The sequence below is a fragment of the Myotis nattereri genome (assembly GCF_964212035.1).
Source record: "Myotis nattereri genome assembly, chromosome: 5".
In the NCBI taxonomy this organism is placed as follows: domain Eukaryota; kingdom Metazoa; phylum Chordata; class Mammalia; order Chiroptera; family Vespertilionidae; genus Myotis; species Myotis nattereri.
In genome coordinates, this window is record NC_138080.1 from 103392058 (window position 1) to 103413243 (window position 21186).

The 21186-nt window shown below is 37.7% G+C and overlaps 1 protein-coding gene across 1 annotated transcript; it reads left to right on the forward strand.

Annotated features, from left to right (window-relative positions):
• The first annotated feature begins 1607 nt into the window (after nt 1-1607).
• On the forward strand, nt 1608-20280 carry SPDL1 (spindle apparatus coiled-coil protein 1). Its single transcript, XM_081091710.1, has 11 exons — nt 1608-1788; nt 5142-5318; nt 7620-7814; nt 8384-8533; nt 8630-8728; nt 8806-8916; nt 10800-10940; nt 13141-13244; nt 13784-13971; nt 17524-17854; nt 19700-20280. Exons 1-11 carry the CDS (start codon nt 1630-1632, stop codon nt 19845-19847), a joined length of 1803 nt encoding a protein of 600 aa, XP_080947836.1. The 5' UTR covers nt 1608-1629; the 3' UTR covers nt 19848-20280.
• The last annotated feature ends 906 nt before the right edge of the window (nt 20281-21186 follow it).

The window sequence follows — 21186 nt, forward strand, 5'->3', positions numbered from 1 at the left end:
CCCTGGTGTGAGCAGTCATCTCACCTGGTCTTTCTGTATCCAGCTTGCTCCCCTCCAAACTGTTCAACATAGCAGCCAAATGACCCTTTTAAATATATCAGATCTCTATTCCAGACTTTTCAATGACTCTCCATTTCACCCAGAGTAGAAACCCAAGTCCTTACAATGGCCTCATCCTACCTATTTTTCTGCTATTGAGTCTTCTGATCTAAACTCTATCTTGTTCATTCTTTGGGCTTCCTTCCATCTTAGGTGCTATCCCTCTGCCTGGACCATTCTTTTTCTAAATAGGTACACTGGTAGTTCTCCGCAAGGGCGCTTTGCTCAGAAGTCACCTGAGGGCCTCCTCCCACTCCAATACTTATTTCAGCTTTCATCCTAGCGACAACACATCCACCTCTTGTAAATTCCCTTATTGTGTTTTTTCCCCCATTGCTACTTTCTAATTACTATGTTTTTATAATTAGTTCTAATTAATTATACTATGAAGGCAGATATAATATGATATATTGTCTTCTCCCACTGGAAAGTAAGCTTCATGAAAGAAACACTTTTTTTGTCCATTTGACCTCTAATGTATCTGAAGTGTCCAGAATGGAGCCCAGCATATAAGGGATTCAAACAATATTTGGCTACATTGACTGGAGAGATCAGGGAACACCTTAATAATGACGTGTTGCTCTTTGAAGGCAGCTGAATTTGAGTCTGGCCTAAGAGGCTGACACCAATTTGGAAAGGATGTTAAGTAAGGTTGAGTTAAAGTGGGATGTTTCTATATATATTTAAGTCTTTGCTTGAAAATCTAAAAGGACAGCAGTGCTCTTTAATTATGCTGAACATGGTTTCTGTTTGCATGCCTTCTTTCAAATAACTAGGAAGATACTAGTGAGTCTGTTTTCAATAAAGCATATTTAATGTTGGCAAATCTGATTTGTGCAGGAAGTTAACACTGTTGTGAAAAATTGTGAACATGATATTCTTACAATGCCTTTTCATATGTTTATTAGAGTAGTTTCTTTATTTCTTTCATTCTTGTCTTATCTTGATTGCCTGTATAAAGATATAATTATGAGACCCACCTTTTCTTAGCATTTAGGAAAACTTAGCACACAACAACTAAATAGTTTCCTGATACAGCAATTCTTAGAAGCAAAATTAAATATATTCACCATTTTTTGCTGTTTGATTCGGTCTCAAATCAGGTAATAAAATCTTGAGACATTCTTAGAACAAGACCGCAAATGTGACCACTTAAGTCAGGAAGAGCCCAGCTGATGTGGCTCAGTGATTGAGCCTCAACCTTTGAACCAGGAGGTCGTGGTTCGATTCCTGGTCACATACCTGGGTTGTAGGCTCGATCCCCAGTGTGGGGTGTGCAGGAGGTAGGCCATTGAAGATGCTATCGACGATGTTTCTCTCTCTCTCTCTCTTTCTCTCCCTTCCTCTCTGAAATCAATAAAAATAATTTTTTTTTTTTAAGTCAGGAAGAAAATCTTTAGTACTGTGTTTTTATATGGCAGTGGTATTGAAATATATATGTAACTATATTTTTAAATTTTTATTATATGGAGTTTTTGTTTAAGCTTAAGTACTTTTATTTTCTCTACAGTAGACTAAAAACAGGAAAACATGGAAGCAGATATAATCGCAGATCTTCGACGCAAGCTCAAAGAGGCTGAAGAAGAGCGACTAAAAGCTGCACAATATGGTTTACAACTAGTGGAGAGCCAAAATGAATTGCAGGCACAATTAGATAAATGTCGGAATGAAATGGTGACCGTAACTGAGGTAGGACTCTAGACTCCTCTGTTTATAAGGGTGTACTTAGCTATTGAAAATTTGTGCTGTCTAGCAATTATTGTAAATATTATTTTTATTCTTTTTTGAAGATTTTAGATCTAGTTCCCACCCACTCCCATCCGCAATACAGAGGGATGAACTAAATGAATTCCTAATGTTCTTTCTGACCCAGGGTGTTCTGACTTTAGAAATTAAGTTATGATTGCTCTCTTCACCACATATTAGATTTTAGATTCTGTTTTGTCTTTATTGTTCGTAGGTGGCCTCGCTTGTTTCATAGCTTTGGATGACATGTAAATGCTCTATGACACTGTACCAAGTCCTTAGTTCTCCACTAAAGTCTAGACCAGGGGTCCTCAAACTTTTTAAACAGGGGGCCTGTTCACTGTCCCTCAGACCGTTGGAGGGCCGGACTATAGTTTAAAAAAGAAACTATGAACAAATTCCTATGCACACTGCATATATCTTATTTTGAAGTGAAAAAACAAAACGGGAACGAATACAATATTTGTATTTGCATGTGGCCCGCAGGCCGTAGTGCCGGGGGCCGGTCCATCCTTGCTGTTTCAAGGGACCTGGCATATATGGCATACTGTTCTTAATATGTTTGCTCACCTTCTTGGCACTATGTGTTTTAACCAAGGTCACCTCTCTGAGAAAGGTTGTTTCCCCAGGTAGGGATTTTCCCCTGAAGTTAGGGAGGGAATAAAACCCCTTAACTAAGTGCCAGGCAGGTAATTAATCACTTTAACTACAAACAATCATGCTTAAGCTACATAATCTTTACTCCCTGGAATGGAGATAAGAAACGCCCTAACCTTTGGAATAGAGATTGATAGGATTGGAATCAACTGGTATAAATACAGATGTAACAAGACAACAGGACACAGAACCTAGAGACAGAAGAACTTCGCTGGAGAGAACATGGCAAAAGATCCTGGACAGAAACTGGAGACAGAACCTAGATACAGAACCTAGCGAGAGAACATGGCAAAAGATCCTGGACAGAAACTGGCCACAGAACCTAGAGACAGAACCTAGGGAGAGAACCTGGCTGAAGAACCTAGAGACAGGACCTGGCTACAGAACTTGGTTGGAGAACCTAGCCAGAACCTGGCTGAAGAACCTGGCCACAGAATCTGGTGACCGAACCTGGCTGGGGAACCTGGCTGGAGAACCTAGCAAGAGAACATGGACACAGAACCTGGCTGGAGATCCTAACCAGAACTTTGCTGGAGATCCTGGATAGAACCTGGCAGGAGAACCTCTCTATGCTGATCAACAGAACCTGGCTGAAGAACCCAACTATGCTGATCAACTGAACGCTGCCTCGGTGTCCTTCTTCTCTGACTCCATCCACACCTTTAGGGACCCCTGGACCTGCTGGAGTTGGACCCCAGCACCGTAGTTTGAGGACCCCTGGTCTAGACTGTGTACTCAATTGCCTGCTAATGGGCATCTCAAACTTAATATAAACTGAAGAGTTGGTTTTTTCTGCAATTTTCTTTAACTTATTCAGTAAATGTAATAACATTCATCTAGTTGCCTGAGCCAGAAATGTGGTAGTATTACTCAATATTTTTTTCCCCTTCTTTCTCGTATTTAATCCATTAGTAAGTTCCAGGAACTTGACCTACAAAACATATAGTTATGCTATTGCCACTCTAATCCAGACCACCATCCTCTCTCCCCCTAGGCTAGATTATTACACTAGCCTTCCAACCAGGTTGCCTGATTCTCTCATTTCTGTTCATACGACTCATTCTTTACTTAGCAGCCAACTGGTCATTGAAGAATATATAAAAGGTCATGTGACAGCCCCTCTACAAACATACAGTGGCTTCCAATTATATTTACAACAGAATCTGAACTCCTTACCTGCGTTTGCAGATCCCTGTGTGATCTAAGCCCTGCCAACCTTTCACCTTATCTCAAACTACTTTCCTTTGTTCCTAACTGTACTAGTCCTGCCTTATGGACTGTACACGAACTGTTGCCTCCATCTGAGTTGTTCTTACCCCACTTGCATAGATTGAGTTCCTAACCTTCTGGTTTCTGTAAGATGTCACCTCAGTGGAGATGCCTTTCCCTGACTATATAGGGTGTCCCCCAAAATGCATACACACACTTTGAATAATTGTAAAGGCAGCGTTTATTAAAATACATTGTTTTAAAAATTGAGCTATGAGATGTTAAAATGTATATACCTGGTACATTTTTTGGGGACAACCTGTATATTGTAAAGCTTTCATCATTCACTCTCTTAATTCTCTGGAGTGCTAATTACCTCCAGAGTAAAAGCACCATGAAAGAGGACATTTTGTCTGTCTTGTTCACTGTTTCGTTTCCAGTGTTTGGCACACATTTATTAGAAAAGGAATAAATCAGTTTTATTTAGTATATGCTTGGTAACATGTAAACTGATCTCAAATTTTAAATGTAACAGGTAAAAATAACTAATAGCAACTCTTGTTTTTTAATTTTCTCTTTTTATTTAATTTTATTTCGTCTTACTAAAAAATACTTTTATTGATTTTTAGAGAGAGAGGAAGGGAGAGAGAGAGAGAAACATTGATGTGAGAATGAAACATTGATCGGCTGCCTCCTGCATGTCTCCTACCAGGGGTGGAACCTGCAACCCCAGTATGTGCCCTAATAGGGAATCAAACTGGCAACCTTTCTGTGCACAGGATGACACCCAACCAAATGGCCACACCAGCCAGAACTTTTAAATCTTATTTTTTAAAACTTGTTGAAGAAGTTTGAATTGATGGCCCTTTTATCTTTAAGCTTTCTTATCAGTAAGCAAAAGTCCAATTAAGTACTCCTTTCATCTCAACACTGTATTAATTCAAAGAGTCATTTGTGAACATTTCCTTAGAGAACTACATTCTAAAAAGTAAGGGCTGACTTAGTATTTCACTTTACCCTTAGTCCACTGTTTCTTCATTTTGTTCAGAGCCACAAGTAGAGCATATCATTATCAAACCAAGTAATCCTCACAAGGAAAACTTAAGTGGTATTAAAATTTTTTTTTTCCTAGCAGAAATTACTTAACACACTGATATGCCATGGTATACTTCTTACTTCCTTGACAAGGTTTCAAAACAATTACAATATCCCTAGAATGTACTTGAATATAGTCTCAAAATACTCCTTAGGGAGATTTTAATATTTTAAGATTGATTAGCTACAAAGTTATTCCAGATTTAACATGTGGTTTTTGCTTAGAAAGCAGCAAGTGTGTAAAGCAGAAATGAAACAGTTGAAGGTGAGAACTGCTTATATGTGATGGCTTTGTTATTTTTATGCAATTAAATTGTAATTGAATCTGCTTTCAGAATTATGAGCAAGAAAAATATACTCTTCAGAGAGAAGTTGAGCTCAAGAGTCGAATGTTAGAAAGTTTGAGTTCTGAATGTGAAGCTATTAAACAAGATCAAAAAATACACCTGGAGAAATTAGAAGAACAACTGAGCAGAACCCATGGACAGGAAGTGAATGAACTAAAAAACAAGGTTTGGATATCTATATATTTCAGAAGAAAAATGTTCCATGCTTATGCAGCAATCTGTAAACTTTAGGTGATTAAGATTTTTCTTAATACCATCTATGCAAAATAGCTGAGATCAAGAAGAGCTCTATGTTAATATGAGGCATGGGAACACTGTGAAACAAGAGTTTACCTAAGGAATTTGTATAAATAACATTCTATTAGTTAAATACAATTATTTAATTTTTGTAACTAGATATTTATTACAGAGTTTTGGTTTAGTGGCCAGCATGACCCTTTTTGCTTATAGTGGATAGTATGGCAGCCCTCTTCCAGAAAGACTAATCCCCTAGTTTTCACTACAATTAGTGACACACTCTGTAATTCCACAACAGTTTCTTATAAATGTGTGTACAGCAGAATTGATACTTTATAGTTTCTTTATTGAAGATAAACTAACATATTATTCCGTTTTTACAACAACTTTATAAGGGGGGTACCATTATTACCTCCATATAACACTTGAGAAAACCATTGTTTAAGCCTACGGAGTAAGTTGGACAAAATTACAGAGCTAGAAAGTATCAGTCAAGATTTGAACTGAAGCTGATTCCCAAGCCTGTGTTGCTGCACTTAGTCTAACGGCATGTAATACTGGTTCCATTCCAAGCATAAATACAGAGTAAATGCTTGTTCAGTGAGTGTCCATTCCCTTTTGACACCCCATCTGCAGAGTGCCCTCAGGGTACTTGTAAAGAATCCAGAACTTTTATGATGGCTTCTCTTTGTATAGTCCATATTTTTCAAAATCCTCTCCAGTAAAACTTGTGTGACTTTTGTCCTGATTTCTCAGAAGTCTGTTTTCTAATTTTCAGTGTTTCTTGTGTAGCATCTTTTAAGATTTTTCTCTATTTGTGTACTATCTATACTATTACTTAATTTCTCATTAAATTCCTTTTTAAATATTTTCCCATTTTAAAGTAATAATATCAGTAAAATGGCATGTTTTAACTGGTAAGTTTTTTTTCTAATATGCAACACAAACATAACTATCAAAATATACTTTTGTGTAATGCTTAGAATCATCTCACATTCCACTCTGGCAAATAGTAATCCAGCTTGTCTGGAGCTAATCTTAGTTGAAACACCAGTGACTGATAATGGTGCTTTTTCTCCCCACTCCTGAGTGTTGTTTTCATTTTAGCGGTATTTTTCATTATCTGCCCTAAACAAAAAAGTAATCTAGAAAATATTCAGAGATTGAGGCAAGGCCAATTATAGAGATGGCTTTTTGGTGGAGCAAATACTAAATCAGTCAAAAAATATTTTCAGTCTTACTGAAGTTCTCAAATCACTTGCCATAAATGTGGAGCTTTATTTGTGATCTTTCATTTATTTCCCACATGTAACCTATCAACAAGTTCTAAGAGTTTGACTTTAAAAACATCCATGTATACCACTGCAACTCTAGTTCAGGTCACCATCATCTCTCTCCTAATTACTAATGCTATCCTGCGTCTTTCACTGCTGCTTATACCATTCATTCTTCACACAGCACCAATGCTATCAGGAATCCAGACCTACCCTGATTACTTATATAGACTTATTTGTATGTTTATAAAACAAGGCATGTCACTATCTTAAAAGATGCCTAACCTTGGCAAAATATGAAGCCTCAACAGTCTCATCATGCAATAAGTTTGAGTCAGTCAGTGATGTTTTTCAGGAAGATGGCCATGTTTTCACATAAATCATTTAGTTGAAGTTTTTATTTTACATTATGAAAGTAGAAAAGGGAAAACAAATCAAGCTAAGAGGCTGTGATTTTTTAAAATAGAAAATATATTTTAAAAATACATTCTAAGAATGTTGAAACCCTATTGACGATAATTCAATATAGATGATAATCATAACCCTGAACAATAAGTAAAAGCTTTTTATTGATAACAGGAACCCTTTAATGAATGCTAGGCATGGTGCTACAGTTTTACCTATGCAATCTCAGTTGAGAGTTGTGATGGTAGGTGCAATCATTTACCAGTGTTACATACGAGGAATGAAACTGACACAAGTTAAACCAGACCTGACCCTAACACTTCACTCTTCTGCTCTAAATGTTCCCTGTAAAGCTATGTATTCTTAGTCCTTCAAGATTTGGAACTATGGGACATTTTAGAAGGTTATTAAATAGTTCTCTTTAGGTCGACTATCTTCCAAAGTAGTTATCCTGCAAGTACAAGGACAATTTGTACTGCAGTGGTATGTTCTGATGATCTTCATTTACCTTTTGATTGAGATTGTTTTTGGTGTTTTTTTTTAACTTCAGCTAGAGAAACTAAAAGCGGAATTAGATGAAGCTAGGCTTAGTGAAAAGCAGCTGAAGCACAAAGTAGATCATCAGAAGGAACTCCTCTCTTGTAAATCAGAGGAAATGCGGGTAATGTCTGAACGTGTGCATGAAAGCATGTCTTCAGAGGTGCTGGCTCTTCAAATTGAACTGACAGAAATGGAAAGTATGAAGGTAATTTTTATGGCACATATGTTCTCAGGTTTTCTTCCCCTTTTTTGCACATATTTTACATGTTTTTGTAATAATCCTTATGAGCTAGTTTTAAGGCTGAATTATTTTTTGGCCTTTTATCTAACTAAAGAAGTGTTTTACAGAGTTTTTAGGGAGATTAGTTCATGCATAAGAAAGCTTTACATTAAGTGATTATGTAAGGCAGACTTTATTAATGAAACCTCTGGAAGAATTTAGAGACATTTACTCTGATCCTAGTTTGTATCATTAAAAAAAACCCTAATATGAAATGTTGGTCCCCTGGAAGTTAATATGCATATGAACGTAGTTTTTTCATTGTAGGCTAAGGATAATTAAAAATTAAAGCCTTAAATTCATAGGAAAGAAAGATAGTCTCTAGAGCCTTTTTTTGTTCTCTGCTGAAAAATTTATTATTTCGTTATGCACGTTATAAAACCTTTAACTAGTTCTTTAGTTTTAGGTGTGAATCATTGCTGATAGATAAACTGAGTGGCTGCTAAATAAAAGATTATTCAAGAGTTTCCTCTTTTTCAATTCCTATTGAATAGACCACCCTCAAGGAAGAAGTGAATGAACTGCAGTACAAACTAGAACAACTAGAACTTCTTAATTCTAATCTAATGCGCCAGGTCGACCGGCTTACAGAAGAAAAAGAGGAGCGAGAGAAAGAAGCGGTTTCTTATTATAATGCCTTAGAGGTATTATGATTGCAGTAACATCTTTTCCAATTCATAATAAGTTGTTTTCTTGCTAATCTAATCTCTATTAGGTAAGTTGTTTTCTTTTTAATTTAGAAAGCTCGTGTAGCAAATCAAGATCTTCAAGTGCAATTAGACCAAGCACTCCAGCAAGCCCTGGACCCCAGTAGTAAAGGCAACTCTTTGTTTGCAGAGGTACTTACAAACATTACATTGATTAAATTGGCATTTCACTTAATACAAACATAATTACACATGTTAATATTTTCTAGGTGGAAGATCGAAGGGCAGCAATGGAACGAAGGTTTATCAGCATGAAAGTCAAGTATCAGTCACTAATGAAGCAAAATGCATTTAATAGAGAACAGATGCAAAGAATGAAGGTATGGAATTATCACCATCAAAGGTTTATTAAACCTTTTTTGTATCAGCTTTACATGTACAGACACATCAAAGAAAGCATCTTTTCCTTCAATGAGTGTACTTACAAAGTTTATTTTTAGAACTGCATGATTTTAGAAAATCAGTATTTTTAAATTGAGCAAAAGATCCATTTATATTTTTAAAAATCCTATAGTAAAGATTTAGTTGAATATTTAGTACCCATTGGTTGTTTGATTTTGTAATAGTTACTCACTAGCCTTACCAGAGAGGTATAAATCTTTGTGGAGTGGAAAAGGAAGACTTACATGATTTTATTTCTTACTGTTGGTTTGGTGTCTTTTTTAGCATAGTCCTGAGATTTCTGCTTCAACTAAAAGTAGTTCTCTCATCCTTTAGTTCTCCCCCAAAAGCTTATATATAGGGTAAAATTTGAATTGCCTTTCCTTACAATTCCTCAAGTCAAGCATATAGGCCCTTTTAAATTTAAGGGTTTGTTAGTCATCATATTAGGCAAATAAGTGGTAACAGGAAAACATGTAGAAGTTGGAAAGATTTCAGTATTATACCAGCCTTAGATTCCCGACCCCTGATCTGTATGTCTAAGATAATAATTCAAAGACTGGAAGGCTTCCTGCCTTTTGTTTAGGATAATGAGATCTACCAACGAAATAGGAAACCTTGATTAAACCTTGGTGTTTGAAAAACTTGGGATTGAATCCTCATTCTGTCACTTGCTAGTTGTGTGACCTTGGTCAAGTATTTTTACTTTTCAGAGCATTAGTAATCTAATCTGTGAAATAGAGATAATAGAATCTGCCCCCTAGAATTGTCCTGGAGTTAAATGAAAGCATAGAAAAATTCTTACATAGGGCTTGGCAAATAAGGAAGTGCTACTTAATAAACAACAGCCTTGGCTTTTATTTCTAAGACTTTTGACTCTGCTGCCTGGTTTACTGAGGCTCTCCACTTTCTGATTTCTTTGTAAATTTTCTCACATTTGCTCTTTGTTTTTCTTCCAATATTTGTTGAGCTCCTGCTATTAACCACCCAACATTCCAATGATATCCCAAACTATCTTGAGATTGTAGATCTTCTTAGGCTAAGTGCATCTAGCCTCCAGTCTGAAGCAGGAACAAAAAGTGGATTCTTTAAAATGTTATAAGTCATCTTTCTCTCTTCCTTGTAACTATTCCTGCTCTCTCATATCATTGCTTACTTTACTCAAAATTGTATTTAAAATAATTGGCACTTTTCAGAACTTCAGAAATATATAAAGGGAGAAAGAAATGTTAGGTATAGATTTTAGCTAATTTCCTTTCAATTGCTATGCAACTCTAGGTTTATGTGAGGTCATAATTAGATAAGTTAATTCTGCTCTTAAAAAATAAATTTATATTTATATTGAATATTTCCTTAATATCCTTAGATTGCCTTTCACCCTTTGCTTTCCATTCTTGTGCTTTCTGAATCTCACATTTATGAATGTAAGTAGGTTAATAATTTCTCCCACTTAATACGATTGAAGTTAATTAAAATTTTTGAGAAACCCCACGAGACCCTAATGAGAGTGCAGGTTATTTACCAGTTAAGTGATGTGCTTCCAGAACACAGCTATGCAGTTCAATTATGTCTCACAGAAGTACAAATAATTGTTACGGACTTTGGATATCATTCATAAGTAGTCAAAATAAGTAACTAAATTTACTGGTGTAAATGTTTCCAAGTTATTAGATTATTAGACTAGAAGTAGCTAATTAGTTTAATTTCCAAAATGAGTTCAAAGTAATATAGTACAAAATATGAATTATACAAAAAATATAGTTATCAGAATCTTCCTCTCCCTCACTCAGTTTTATGGGGGGGCGGTAATTTTTTTTTCCAGTTACAAATCGCCACATTGTTACAAATGAAAGGGTCTCAAACTGAATTTGAGCAGCAGGAACGGTTGTTTGCCATGTTGGAGCAGAAGAATGGTGAAATTAAACATCTCTTAAGTGAAATTAGAAATCTGGAGAAATTTAAGGTACGTGTAACACCTTTTAAAACTGCAGCTAGCGGGGTGGGGCATGAAAAAAAATGCAGCTAAATTTTGGGTTGAATATCTTAATACTTCTTTTTTACTTGAATAGGTTTCTTTGTTATATAATTAACATATAGTTTCTGTTGAGATTGACCAATATTTAATTTTTTCCTTCTAGTTTCTTTTTGCTTTTCACTGGTTTTGACTGTGTCTTCTTTTAGTAGAGTCAGAGTAAACTAACCTTCCTCATACTTGTTATTATGTGAGTTTTAACTTAAAGTGCCCATATCTTTAGTGTGTAATTCAATGAGTTTTAACATGTCTCTTTTATTTATCAGCGTTAGATGTACAAGTAGTCTTGAGCTTCAGAGAAATGGAATCATTCATTATATCTCTCTTGTTCAACTCAACATTCTGTCAGTGAGATTTGTTCAAGTTACATGTTATCAGTAATTATTTTTCATTGCTGTCCAGCTCCATTTTTTAAAATGTTTTTATTGATTTTCAAGAAAGAAAGGGAGAGGAATAGAGAGATAGAAACATCAACAGGCTGACTCCTGTATGCCCCCTACTTGGAGATTGAGCCCACAACATGGGAATGTGCCCTACCCAGGAATCAAACCAGTGACCTCTTGGTGCCTGGGTACATGCTCAACCACTGAGCCACACTGTCTGGGCCAGCTCAGTATTTTCTTGGCTACTCTTGCATCATTGTTTTTCTCTATGAACATCATATGTAACTTCAAAAAAACTTTGTTGGTATTTGTTATTTGCCGGAAGCTGGTCCATCCTTGCTGCTTGACACAGTCGCTGCAGGAAAGAAACATCTGCACAGCATATGTTTCAAGGGACCTAGCTTATATAGCATACTGTTCTTATTATGTTTGCTCACCTTAGCGCTATGTGTTTTAACCAAGGTCACCTCTCTGAGAAAGGTTGTTCCCCCAGGTAGGGATTTTTCCCTGAAGTTAGGGAGGGGATAAAACCCCTTAACTAAGTGCCAGGCGGGTAGTTAATCACTTTAACTACAAACAATCACACTTAAGCTACATAATCTTTACTCCCTGGAATGGAGATAAGAAACGCCCTAACCTTTGGAATAGAGATTGATAGGATTGGAATCAACTGGTATAAATACAGATGTAACAAGATAACAGGACACAGAACCTAGAGACAGAACCTAGCAAGAGAACATGGCAAAAGATCCTGGACAGAACCTGGCTACAGAAATTGGCTGGAGAACCCTGTCCTAGACAGAACTTGGCTGGAGATCCTGGCTAGGCTGCTGATCAACTGAACGCTGCCTCTGTCATTCCTTCTTCGCCGACTCCGTCCACACCTTTGGGGACCCCTGGACCTGCTGGTGTTGGACCCCCAGCAGTTATTAGATTTATATTAAATATAATTTAACTGTGAGAATATAAATGTCTTCTCACTAACTGAATAACTAATTAAAGTTTACAAGTGACACATTTTAAAAATGTTAACCTCTTGAGCATTTTAAATAGTAGCCAGTAGTGTATTATGAAATTTTAAATGTATGTAACCTTTTTTTTTTCTCTTATAAGAACTGTTGACTACGATTTTGGTTAAATTTGCAGTATATCAATTGTCAGGTTTATGTGGGCCACCAGCAGGCTTAGCACTATACTTTGAAAATTATGGCTTTAACCAGGAGGTTTTAGCCTGCAATTTTTAAAATTGTTCACAAGATTTTAAGCAGTATATTATATATTTTTACCCTAGAGAAATCTTGCAGGGTTTCCATCAGAATCTCAGAAGAGTGGGCACCAAAAATAATTGTAAGGATCTCCACTCTTTCAAATTTTTCTAATTTATGGCTTTGTCATAAAATCCAGAATTAAACTCAGAAGTATTTATTTCTTCCATTTTAAAAGGAGAGGGAAATCAGAGGATGCAGGTATGGTTAGGAGCCTTGGCTTTGGAGACAGATCTGGGTTCAGATTCTTCTTAGTTTACTTGCCTGTGGCATCTTAAACCAGTTCTCTTATGTGTATGAGAGGGATGTTCATTCTTGCTTCTAGTTCAGAAGGTAAGTGAGTTGAGTGGATAGTACTTGTTAGCACAGTGCCTGCTATGGGATAAGCATTCAATAAATGGTAGCTGATGTTATTATTAATAAACATTTTGCTAACCTAATTTATTATTTATTTTAATTAATAAGAATTGTTGCTTTATTTAGAGTTTATATGAAAGTATGGAATCTAAGCCTTCAGACAACTCTGGTACTCTGAAAGATACTACCTATTACACGGATTTACTTCAGATAAAGCTTGACAACTCAAAGTAAGTGTTGGTTGGATAGAAAGATGGAGACTCTTGTTTATAATAAGTAGTATTAGTGATTACATATTTTTGTTTTAATATTACCAAAAAAAAAAATCCAAAAAGGGAAGGTAACAAAAATATCTCTGGGCATTAAGCAAGATTTAGTCAAGATTTAATTAGTGCTGATTATTGAAGAAAAAATACTTTTAATGAATAATTAAATATTTTTATTTCTTTGTGTTTAGCTTTTTAGATTGGTAAGTGAAAATAACTTTAACGTAGAAAATGTTCTTATAATCTAAATTTTTCAAGAAAATATATAATTTTAAAGGAATTTATTCACACATGAATAAACGTGAAAAGAACATTTCCCCACTTTGTTCATTTTCTTTAGAGAAAGCATGAGGTTTTTACTTTATTTAAAAGTGCCATTGTTAAAGCTTAAAATATATTTTTGACTAAGTTCTAATATATAATAAAAGATTTGCACTAACAACTACACTTGTTTATATTATGTTATTTTAATATTCCTTGGTTCCCCTTTTTTATTGATATAGCAAAGAAAATGAAAGCACTAAAGGGGAATTGTCCATACAACGAATGAATGCATTATTTGAGAGCCAGCGGGCTCTGGATATTGAGCGAAAACTTTTTGCCAATGAAAGATGCCTCCAGTTTTCCCAAAGTGAAAATATGAAACTGAGAGCTAAAATAGATGAGTTAAAACTAAAGTATGAACCTGAAGGTATGTATAGCTTATAAATTTTGTCTTTTAATCATGAGAAGCTCTACAGTTCATTTTTATACAAATCCCATTACAGACGAATTGTATTTATAGTAAATCCTGTACTGCTACAAAATGTGTAGGAAAATTTAAAGAGAACTGGGTACTAAGTGTGCATGACTATAATAGCTATTTTTGGATATCTGTATAGGAGAACCTTCACATTTGAGACTTTTTCGCTTAAGATTACAGCATCTCATGTAATGCCAAAGAGTTCCATTTTGTTGAGGCAACTGATGTTTGGGAGCTATGTTAGTTAATGCTGTTTATAGAAAACCTAAAATGATGGAGACTTAAATAAGATAGGTAGTTATTCCTTCCCCTCATAAAAGTCTGGAGGAGGCATTCCAGTACTGGCCAAAGTCTGGATCTAGACTTCATTTGCATTGTTTGTCAGTATACATCTTGAGCACAATTTAGTCATGGCCTCATCTGCCTACAAGTAAAGCTGAGAAATGCAGTCTTTTTCTCAGGGTCCATGTTCCCAACGAAATCTTGGGGAGTCTGTTCTTAAGGAAGAATAGTAGAACCAAATATTAGAATGCAGCTAGTGAGTATAATCACTCAGATAGAAAATACCCATTTTATACACTTAAAGAGAGTGATTTTACTATACCTAAATCCTATATAATAAAATCCTAATATGCTAAGGGTCTGGTTGACTGGTTGGTTTTTCAGCCAATCAAAGTGTAATATGCTAATAATATGCTAAGGCCTCTCAACTGCTCGGTATAACATGCACTGACCACCAGGGGGCAGATGCTCCGACTGGTAGGTTAGCTTCCTGCTGGGGTCCGGCCAATTGGGACTGAGCGAGGTGGGCTGGGCATGCCCTGGAGCCCTCCTGTGGTCCCTCCCCAGCTGGCCAACCACCTGTGTCCCTCCTCGGCCCCAGTCGTGTACCGATGGGGTCCCTCAGCCTGGCCTGTGCCCTCTCACAATCTGGGACCTCTCAGGGAATGTCAGAGAGCCGGTTTCAGCCCTATCCTGCAGGCCAGGCCGAGGGACCCCACTGGTGCACGAATTTGTGCACTGGGCCTCTAGTCCTATATAATAAAAGGCTAATATGCAAATAGACTGAACAGTGGAACAACCCCAACAATCGGTCGCTATGACGTGCGCTGATCACCAGGGGACACGTGCGGAACATGGCGGGCGTAGGCCATTGGGGGATAGTGGAGCAGGTGAGTGGGGGCGCCAGACCAAGGTGGGGTGCTGGTCTCTGTCATCCGGGTTACTGAAAATTATTTGCTCCCGTGTGCCACAGTCCCGCCCCGTGCTCACACCTGCTGCTGGCGCTGACCCCACTCCCACCTGCTGCCGGCACTGGAGCCGCTGTTTGCATCCACTGCCCATGCGTGGCGTTGGTCCCGATCACTCAGTGCCATCAGTGGGTGTGAGTGGCGGCTGCTGGCCCTGATCGCTTCTCCACCTGCCCCTGCTCCTAAGGGGTAATTGGAGCGGCAGCTGCTGCTCAGACCCCTGACAGTGCCAGCCCCACTCGCAGCTGCTGGTGCTGGCCCCAATCACTCTGCGCCATTAGTGGGTGTGAGCGGTGGTGGCAGGAGCGAGGCTGCCAGCAGATGGGACCAGGGCTGGGCGGGGGCATGGAGGATGGGCCAAGACCCACCCCTTTGCCTACCGCAGCCTCGCAGCCCACAGTTCCTTTCAAGGTGCATGAATTCGTCACTGGGCTGCTAGTTAAGATATACAAGGCCCAAAGTAAATAAGTCTAAGAATGTGATGGTTCTTATACAAAAAAGTGTTATTACTTGTTTTAGGTTATAGATTTTTCAGCAGTTTTTGCGCCTACACTGTTCATATGCCTAACATTCTATTTTCATTACTGTTTCAATGACTGGAGTTATTCTCAACAATAATGGGAAAGCTGTCAGCAGTAGTAAGGTGTTTTTAGTTAAAAAGGCTTCTCTTTCCCTAATTCTCATAGGCTCTCCTGATTAAGAATTAATCCATTTTCAATTTCAAAGGTTGCTGAATTGAATGAACATAGCAAAGAGACTTGAGGCAGTATAGTGAACCTAGATGATGTGGATTTTAAAGGAGCAGTGAAAGAGAAAGGGAAAATAATCCTATATAATAAAAAGCTAATATGCAAGTGGTCGTCACGCCCTCATGCCCTCGTGCCGGAACTGCTCAACCACTCAACACTGGGGAGAGAGGAATGGGAACCAGCCAGGCACAAATGAGCTCGCAAGAGAGGAATGGGGACCAGCCAGGGTGCAGCCCGGGAGAGGGACAAGCCACACACCCCGTGGTCCCAGGCGCCTGTGACTGCAGCCCAGTTAAAGCCACCTGCCCACAGTTCCCTTCAGCTGCGGCTGACCCAGGTGAAGCCAGCCCAGGTCCTGGGTGCCTGTGGCCGGCCAGAGGGAAGGATGCTCGGGTCCTGGATGCCAGCAACCAGCCGGAGGAGGGAATCCTGGGTCCCAGGTGTAGGACAAGGCAGAGGCATTTAGGGGTGATCAGGCTGATAGGGGAGCAGTTGGGGCGATCAGGCAGGCGAGCAGTTAGGAGCCAATGGTCCCAGATTGCGAGAGGCAGTTGAACATTCGCCAAGGGGCCCTGGATTGGAGAGGTTGCAGGCCGGGCTGAGGAACCCCCCCTGCCCCTGCCACCCTGCATGAATTTTGTGCACCGGGCCTCTAGTGATTCTGTAATGCCCATATAGAGCAGGAACCCCACCCACACTAGTGGTTTCTCCAACTTCACTAAAATTTTTATTTTGAAAATTTAAGACATGTTGGTATGAGGACAGGGAAGATGTATTAGAGCATTTAATTCAGTGACTGGATGTGGAGCTGCATAGGGAATGGAGTGGTGTTAATGTTAAGCAGTGGAGCTAGAAGGCCATTGTAGTCTGTAGTGAGATCTAATAATATGGTTTGAACTAGGGAGGTATCCATTGTAGAAGAACTCAGGTTTTGAATATATTTTGTAGGGGAGGCTAATAGGTACAAGTTATCATATTCAGAGAATCTGACCTGTTTTTGTGTTTTGTTTTCACTTCATCCTTACAAAACGCAATATTGAATCAAGTGGGTACTTTTAATTCCCATTTTAAAGATAAAGAAAATCTCAGAGAGGTTAAATACTTCCCCAAGGTCATCCAGCTGCAGAGTGCTTGTGTACTAGGATTTCGACCTGGATTCCTTGACTCTTAGCCACGGGATCCTTCCTCATCTTCACACTGTGATCTTATGAAACCCCAAACAACTTTTATCACAACACCAGAAAAGAACATTGAAGTGCTCATTCCTAGAGGCAGATATATTGAGTTCCCGAAGAAAGTGACAGGCAGGCAGATGACCTTTAAAAGACAAAATTAATGGAGTCCATGACAAAGAAAGATAAAAGAAACAAAATATTTACGAAGGCAATGAGTGGGTTTTAAAAGAATGGGGGAAGGAAAAATATATAACTAGTTCTACCTCTTTATGTGGATTGTGTCCTTGATTTATTAACTGGATATATTTTTAATGATTTTATTCTCAGAGAAAATTGAAGTGCCTGTACTCAAAAAGAGGCGTGAGGTACTGCCTGTGGATATAACCACCCCTAACAACGTATGTTCTAACGGTGCTGTTGGGGAAGAAGTTTCTAGATCACCATCTCAGAAAGAGGAGGCTCAGTCCTGTATTAGCAACTTAAAAGATAACAACTTACAGTTAGAAAAGACAGTTGCTGTAAACATACCAGGAATTACTCTCTCTCCTCACAAAAACCTGACTGTGAATATTCAGCCAACGAAGGAAAAGAAATGTGTGAAACTTGTAGAAGTTCCAGCCATGAGTGAAAGAAGTGGAAACTCCCCTGACTCTCGCAGGTCAGTGTCCTCTCTTATTCAAGGCAACCAGCACTTCTCTCCATCTCTTCTCTATGACTGCATGAACTGTGCTGTTTCTTCATCTGTTTTCTTAGTGTTACATGCAGTATAATTTCTTCTCTCTACTTTCAACATTTTTAAAACGTTAAGAAAGACTAATGATTGCTAGGGGAAAGGACTTCTGAGTAAGGAAATTATGTTTTTAAGTTACACTTTTCTGTTTCATGAAACAATTATCACAGTTTAATACCTCTGAACATTTTGTTGGTTTGGATAAGTGTACAGTTATTGTTTTCCTGGTTCAATAGGAACCAGGCCAGCCAAGTGTTGCTCAGTGGTTGAGCATTAACTTACAAACCAGGAGGTCTTGGTTCAATTCCCGGTCACAGCTCATGCCTGAGTTGCTGGCTCCATCCCCAGTAGCGGGCATGCAGGAGGCTGCTGATCAATGATTCTCTCTCAACATTGATGTTTCTATATCTCTCTCCCTCTCCCTTCCTCTCTGAAATCAATAAAAATCCTATATCAAAAAAATCAAAGGCTAATATGCAAATTGTCCCCTGGGGAGTTTGACCAACCAGGAGTTCAACTGCTCACTATGACATGTGCCGACCACCAGGGAGCGGCAGCCAGCAGCCAGGGGAAGGAAGGCCTTGATCATCCCTGATCGCCGGTCAGGCCTAGGGACCCTACCTGTGCATGAATTTTGTGCACCGGGCCTCTAGTATATTAAAAGAAAAGAAAAACAGAGTGGTGATTAAAGAAAAATCAGCTTACCTCCTAAAATGTCTTTCGAATGGTCTAAGAAATTTCAGCCTTTTGGAAAACTTCAATAAAATTTTTAATTGATTTTTAAAATGATTTATCCGAAGCCTTTAAGTATGGGCTTTGACATTTTTAAATATCAAAGGTAAGTTCATTTTTAAAAAAAATATATATCTTTTTATTGATTTCAGAGACGAAGGGAGAGGGAGAGAGAGATAGAAACGTCAATGATGAGAGAGAATCATTGATCAGTTGCCTCCTACATGCCCCGTACTGGGGATCAAGCCTGCAACTTGGGCATGTACCCTTGACTAGAATCAAACCTGGGTCTCTTCAGTCCATAGGCCTACACTCTATCCATTGAGCCAAACTGGCCAGGGCAAAAGTAAGTTCATTTTTGTTTTATATCAAAACTTCAAAGCTTCTATTCAAATATTTCTGAATATTTGAATTTTTACTAAAATAGAAAATGTCTAGACATGTATAACTTTAGAAACTCATGTTTTAAGAGCCTTAGCCTTAAAAAAAAAATTAAAGTAATAGAGGTCAAAAGGTAAGAACGTAAGTGAAAGAGAAATACCTCGTCATTGTTTATTTTTTCTTAAATTATTATTCTGCTAGTTGAAACTCAATTTGATTTCTTTTATGAGACAAATACACATCTATTTATGCAGCCCAGGATCTCGTGTTATTTTTACTTAGGCATTTTGCTTTTTATATATTATGTTAACATTAAACGAGTGCTACAGCATTGTAAACCTTTTCACTAGGTGTGCTTATTATGATAGGCACCCTCATTATATTTTAGTTCTTTAATTTAGGCTTTGCCATGACTTTTTATCCGCCTTACAGATATTTCTTTAGACATTTAAAAAAGGCAGTCTATTGACATAAAAAGATTCTTTTAGAGAGTCAGTGACTTAGTTTTCTTAATGGTATTAGAGTCAACTATAATGTTTTTCCTTATATAAATAAAGAAATCACCATATCTTATTAGAGGCCCATTATACTAGAGAATTCTCCCTTCTTTCTTTTTCTTAACCACACTTGAATTCAGAGTGGGTGCTTTAATGCCTGTAGGTTAGCTGCTGAATCAAAGCTTCAAACAGAAGTTAAAGAAGAAAAAGAAACTGCAAGAAAATTGGAAAAGAAAACTTGTAAGAAATCACACCCTGTTCTATACGTGTCCTCTAAATCAACTCCAGAGACTCAGTGCGCTCAGCAGTGAAGACTGATCTTTAAGAAGAGTAAAATAACACTTGCCCAAAAGGTTGCTGTGGAGGTTGTCTTCAAATTAAGATTGTCTTCATCTGAAGCATACCACCTTGTTGGTTATTTCTTTCTACTCACTGTGCCAGGACCTGGCATGTTCATACTGTTTTGACCAAATGTTCTAAATTTGGTTGTGATTCCAACCAGGAGATTTCTTTAAGTGATGGTCCTTCCTGGAGCTCCTGTGTGAATAAACTATTAAATGAAAGGAGGTGTTGTTATAAATCTATTTGTTGCATTGTATATGGATTTTTAAGTAATATTAACACATACTATCAGAGCCATATATTATATTGTAACTGGATTTTGTCAGTGTTTAAAGTACCTATGTTCATCTTTGTATTTTTGACTCTAAACTTTCTAAATAAAAATTTTTTTCCCTTTACATGATTATAGACTGGTCTATGACTTAATTTCATATATACTGTAGGTGGGTGTATTACTCTGTATCAGTGATTTTCAACCTTTTTCATCTCATGACACACATAGACTAATAAAATTCTGTGGCACACCAAAAAATATATTTTTTGCTGATCTAACAAAAAGAGGGGAGTATAATTTTGATTCATTCACATCAGATAGCTATTGTTGTGTTGACTGTGGTCATTTTTTTATTTGACAGTCTAAGGGAAAAGAGGTCAGTGCCCCTAAGTAGTCAGGTATTGCATGTTTTATAAAGTCTTGCAGCGCACCAGAGTATCTGCTATGGCACACCGATTGAAGATTGCTGGTCTGTACTATATAGAAAGAGGCAGAGAGATTTATTTTAAGGAACTGGCTTCCGTGCTTATGGAGGTTGGCAAGTCTAAAATCAGCAGTTCAAAAGGTGTCAGGGTGGAGACGCACAGAAGAGCCAGTGTCACAGTTTAAGTTTGGAAACTGTCTGCTACAGAATTCTACAGGTCAGTCTTTGTTCTATCTAGGGTTTCAGCTAATCACAGGCATAGGCTCACCCATGTTATGAAGGGAAATCTGCTTTACTCAAAGTCCACAATTTTAAATGTTAATCTCACCTAAAAACACTCTCACAGAAACATCCAGAATAATGCTTAACCAGATACAGCCCAACCAAGGTGACCTACAATTAACTATCACAGTAGGTTAGTTAGGTAAGTCTATTGAAATGTATTAGGTAAAAGGAAATTGCCTCTTCTAAATAAATCAAATAAACTTAATTTATTGCAAAAAGCATACCCTCAGAAAATTAGATATTGCACATTAAATAACATCTCTTGCCAAAAGAAGTAGCTGAAGGCACTAGAAAACTATTTTAAACTGAGAAAAATAAATGAATA